Source organism: Tarenaya hassleriana, unplaced genomic scaffold (genome assembly GCF_000463585.1).
Source record: "Tarenaya hassleriana unplaced genomic scaffold, ASM46358v1 Cleome1, whole genome shotgun sequence".
NCBI lineage: Eukaryota > Viridiplantae > Streptophyta > Magnoliopsida > Brassicales > Cleomaceae > Tarenaya > Tarenaya hassleriana.
The window spans coordinates 2,524,512-2,528,997 of record NW_010960187.1 but is presented as its reverse complement, the minus strand read 5'-3'; the positions used below and the strand labels follow the sequence as shown (position 1 = coordinate 2,528,997).

The 4,486-nt window shown below is 43.2% G+C and overlaps 1 protein-coding gene across 1 annotated transcript in view; it reads right to left on the bottom strand.

Annotated features, from left to right (window-relative positions):
- The window catches only part of LOC104806547 (auxin response factor 19), a 5,715-nt gene extending 1,263 nt beyond the window's left edge, over positions 1–4,452 (bottom strand). The window contains exons 1-11 of the mRNA XM_010531500.2: positions 4,074–4,452; positions 3,364–3,476; positions 3,181–3,276; positions 2,968–3,024; positions 2,715–2,870; positions 2,534–2,618; positions 2,350–2,440; positions 2,095–2,259; positions 1,811–2,006; positions 1,542–1,680; positions 8–1,435 (exon numbers count right to left, since the gene is read on the bottom strand). Coding sequence (XP_010529802.1) covers positions 8–1,435; positions 1,542–1,680; positions 1,811–2,006; positions 2,095–2,259; positions 2,350–2,440; positions 2,534–2,618; positions 2,715–2,870; positions 2,968–3,024; positions 3,181–3,276; positions 3,364–3,476; positions 4,074–4,116 — 2,569 coding nt within the window. The 5' untranslated portion in view covers positions 4,117–4,452. The remainder of the gene's footprint in view (positions 1–7; positions 1,436–1,541; positions 1,681–1,810; positions 2,007–2,094; positions 2,260–2,349; positions 2,441–2,533; positions 2,619–2,714; positions 2,871–2,967; positions 3,025–3,180; positions 3,277–3,363; positions 3,477–4,073) is intronic.
- Positions 4,453–4,486: the final 34 nt, after the last annotated feature.

The following is a 4,486-nucleotide window of genomic DNA, read 5'->3' as shown; positions in this document are numbered from 1 at the left end:
GTAATGCCGAACGACTGAGAACTTATCCCAGCACTCGATAACTCAGTCTCGATGTCTCTAGGTGTGCCGCCATAGTTGTTGACTAAGTTGTGGAAATCCTTTTGAGAATACAAAGCATCAGGGGTTACCCCATCAAAGTTCCCAGCATAAGGCAGGTTATGTCTAGGATGTGATTGGACATCGCCCTCGAGACCGAATGACGGTAGGGAGAAATTCTGCGGGGCAATGGCGACATCCGGACAGTATGTTGTTCCAGATGTGGACACATCTACCTGATCCGCCATTGTTGCTTTATACTTGAACTGCTCCTGTTTGATACGACCGTCCGTTTTGGAATAAAGCTCTGGAACATGATTACTTGCAGGCAGGAAGTTTGATGCTGAGACATGTACATTGTTGTTGGCGGAAGGCGACGTCGAGCAAGAAGGAGCTTCCCCGTCTGTTTGACCAGAATGCGTTCTGACGGGAATAATTGCTTTATTCATCTGTCCTTGTGACTGGCTCACCGTTACTGGCGGAGGTTGCATGAACGTTGTTGAAGTCGAGAAGTTGTTACCATTTGCTGGTTGTTGAATCTGAGGCAGCAGCATTTGATGGTTTTGTGATTGATGCAGTGATGAACTTACTGGAAGAATCAATTGTTGTTGTTGCTGTTGTTGTTGTTGCTGCTGCTGCTGTTGCTGCTGTAGCTTCTGCAGAAGTTGCAATTGAAGTTGTTGCTGCTGCTGCTGCTGCTGCAAGAGATTTTGTTTCGACAACTGTTGATTTTGCGGTTGCTGAGGATTCGGGGATGAATGCAAAACAGATTGAACATGCTCTTGCTGGCTTCTCAGTAACTGATTACTGTTCTGCTGCTCCATCTGCTGCTGAAACTGAAAGTCTTGTCCTAATGATGTCAGCGGAGACGATCCCTTATTCCCCGAAAACAAGTTATTCTGATGTGTCTTAGACCCACTAGAGAGCAATGCCTGCTGCTGAATCTGAGTCTGAGAAAATCCATTAGATTGATGCACGGTGTGACAAGGCACTTGGCTCGAGCCAACGACCAAATTGCTGACTGAACCGGGATGAGCCCCTTGTTGCTGCAGGTGTTTCTGTAGTTGCTGCTGTGGCTTTGGCTGTTGCTGTTGTTGCAGCTGGCTGATATGGTTGGCCACTCCACCGTTGGGTTTGCTGAAATGGGCGTTCGGAGATTGAAAGTTCAACAGCTTAGATGCGTCGTCAGACCCGAAATTATTCGGCAGATTATATGACGAAAGCCTGGATGGAAACTGAGTAGTAGCAGCCGACAAAGGGTTGGTCTGCTGCATGTTCATCCACTGAACCAGGCTTAAACCAGGGAACATTGAACTCTGCCCATCTTTCATCCCACCATATTCATCTCCTAACCATGGCATTGCTCGTCTGAAAGCATTCTCTATGTCCAACTCATCGTCTGCGCGAAAAAGAAAAAACAATGACGTTATCGACCATAAACTTGTCATTGTTATATGTAGGAAATGAATTCAATTCAGAGTTGAAAGAGCGATGAATGTTAAAACCTAGCATCCCGGGCTGCCTTGGAAACTTGGGTCTGAAAAACGGAGGAGGGCAGATGTAGAAAGGAGTTATGACGGGTTCGATGTCCCAAATGGAAACACGGCTTGGTCGATCTCCAGCCGTTGATTCATCCCATCCGACCTGTTCAACCGTACGAGTAAGTAAACAAAGCCAGGAGTTATTACTGCATCCATACAGATGAATCCATCTAACGTGCACAAGAAAATCAACTGAAAAAATCGGTATTAGGATGATAGGATCATATTCATACCTGGAGGTTGCGCCATTGCGAGTTTTTCCATCGGACGGGATCCAAGTCAGAAATACCGGTTATCGTACCCATATATCTACGGACCCCGCAGTCCTCGGTCTCGAACAACATCCGGAACCGCATCCCCAGAGATACTTGGGTATACATGGCTTTGTTGTACTTGGCTAAGGGAACTACAAACTCCGACGGGCTCGCTCTACATACATATATTCCGTGATCAGTTCATTACATAGACCTTTTCCTCGCTTAAACTACAAACACTTAACCAAAATATTGAAGGTTACCTCGGATTGTAGAATATAGTAAAGGGGCTATTATTGGCAGCGGCATGAGCTGCCGCTGCGAGAATTCCGATATGCATACTGTCGCTGGATATGAGTGACGAAGAAAGAGCCGGTGTTTGTCTGCTTGCACGTCGTATACCCAAAAGCAGCTGTGACTTTTCATCTCTGCGGCGAAAAAACATTGCAAAAACTTGGCTAAAGGTGTTTTTACCGAAGTAAAAAAATCTGCCCGTAAGAGTTTTTTTTCCCTCGTACCTTACGAACAACACTGAATCACCGGCGAAAAGCCTTTTCGTGCTGACAAAGACACTCCAGCCTGTCGTGAGCAAGTGCCTTTTCGGTTGGCCTGAAAACACAGAGAACCGGTTCGAACAGATTTAGGTTCATTGTTCAAGAAAGCCATGAGATCGGAGCAGTTTCTTCTTGAACGGTGAAATACCTCGGTAGATATGCCTGAAATTCCACGTATTGTCATGTAAATCTTTAGCTACGATCTCTTGTGCGGGCGGTTGCATCGAAAAATCCTGTTTTTTTTTTTGCATCTTCATGGTTAGAAATGGAAAGAATTGCAGAACAAACAGACGTCAAGAAAAAAAGGGAGAGACGAGTTCTTGGCGTACGAGAGGAGGGAATATTTTCTCAGCTGCTCGACGTGGAACAGAGAAACCGCCGTGGGTGCTGGTGTCACTGGCTGTAAGAATCTTGCAGAAAAACTCTGTAGGTTGCCTGTTCTGTTTCAGACCCATGTCGGACGCTAGCAATGCTTCTTTATCGTACTGCATATCCGGACATCAGGCAAAATCGGTATAAGCTTCCATATGCATAGACGAGAAACCCGAAAAGATCATAAGAATTCAGAACCAAAGGCGTCACCTTATTCACAGGCTGAAGAGTCATCTGTGCATAGACTTCATCAGTTTCAGTGTCAGCCTGATTCAGAATTCACACAATCAAATCAGTTCTTCTCCTATCTCTCTCTCTCTCTCTCTCTGTCCAAGAAATGAGTAGGAATCGATGCAAGAACAGAAAATGAGGGGAAGAACCCATAAAAAAGGGACAGAATCAGTCAAGAAAGGGAAGGCATACATGCAACGTAACATTGTGAAGCAGACAAATCAATTTGGAAGGAAGATTCGGGTAGCTCGGGATGAAATCCGCCTGTTTCTGCATCGATGCCGCAACCTGAAAACCCGAAGATCAAGAGAATATCATGAAAGAACAATCGAAACAAGCCTTTGAACGATCGAAAAGAATCTATGTAACATATACTTGCTCGCTGTGGCCCTGAGGGAAGTAAACCACGAGACTCCCGACGGGAGGCAATGAAACCAGAGGTCCAGCGCAAGCATGCCATAGCTGCGAATTGATGGGTTTCCTCTCTCCTGTTCGTCAAGAAAAAAATCCCACAAAGGCATTTTCTTTACAAAATATCATACAATAGACGTAAAACAGACACATCAAACTCTGCTGAATCAAGATCGACATCAAGACAAGAACCAAAATCCTATCTGTTTCTTTATGTCTGTAAACGAAAGAAGCATAAGTTCATTCACATGGGGGTGGATTCAGTTAAAATCAGTAAAACGAAGATTCTTGTGTTACAAGTAAATTCATACGTCTCCCTTTTGGAGATTTTTCCAAGCCTGAGAATCTACAAGAACAATTTAAAAGAAAAATCGGCGTCATTTATGTGCATCCAAGCAATAAATGCGCATAAATTTAAAGAACGGGGGTACTTGTTGGGGTCAAACACCAGAAACCCATTAAATCTATCAAACCTTTGAATCCAAAAAAAAATTGAAATGCAGATAAGAAAGTAGAGCAAAAGACATCTAAAGAAGAGAAAAACAAGAGCCCAGATCAAGACGAAGAAAGCTCGCAAGAACATAAAAAAAACGACCGGAAAACAGAGAACGAGAAAGAAGCTTGAAGAAACAAAACAAAAGAGTTCAAATAGAGGAGCAAATAAGAGCCCTCACCTTCAGTAGAATTGGGCAAAACTCCATTTGATGGAGCCTTCATGTTTTTGTTTTATTTTCCGGGAAAAGTTTGAGACTTTCGCAGGAAACAAGCGGAACTCTCACAGAAATCAAATCCTGATTTCTCTATCACCGAAGGGGATTTTTTTTATATAAAAAAACGAAGAGGAAGAAGAAGAAAGGAACCCAATAGTTGAAAATTTGGCTTTCTAAACAAAATCATTCACTTGGTGAAATCAAAAGACATAGGCATGAGAAACAAAGGGTTTTCCTCAGCTCATGCGAGGAATTAAGCTTTAAAGCATCTGAGCTTTTTAAGGTACAAAAAGCTTTGAAATTTTTGGTGCTTCTTCATATGCTGCGTTTTTTTTTTTAAATTTCATTTCACTTTTTTTTTTTTTTTTTTTTTTTGG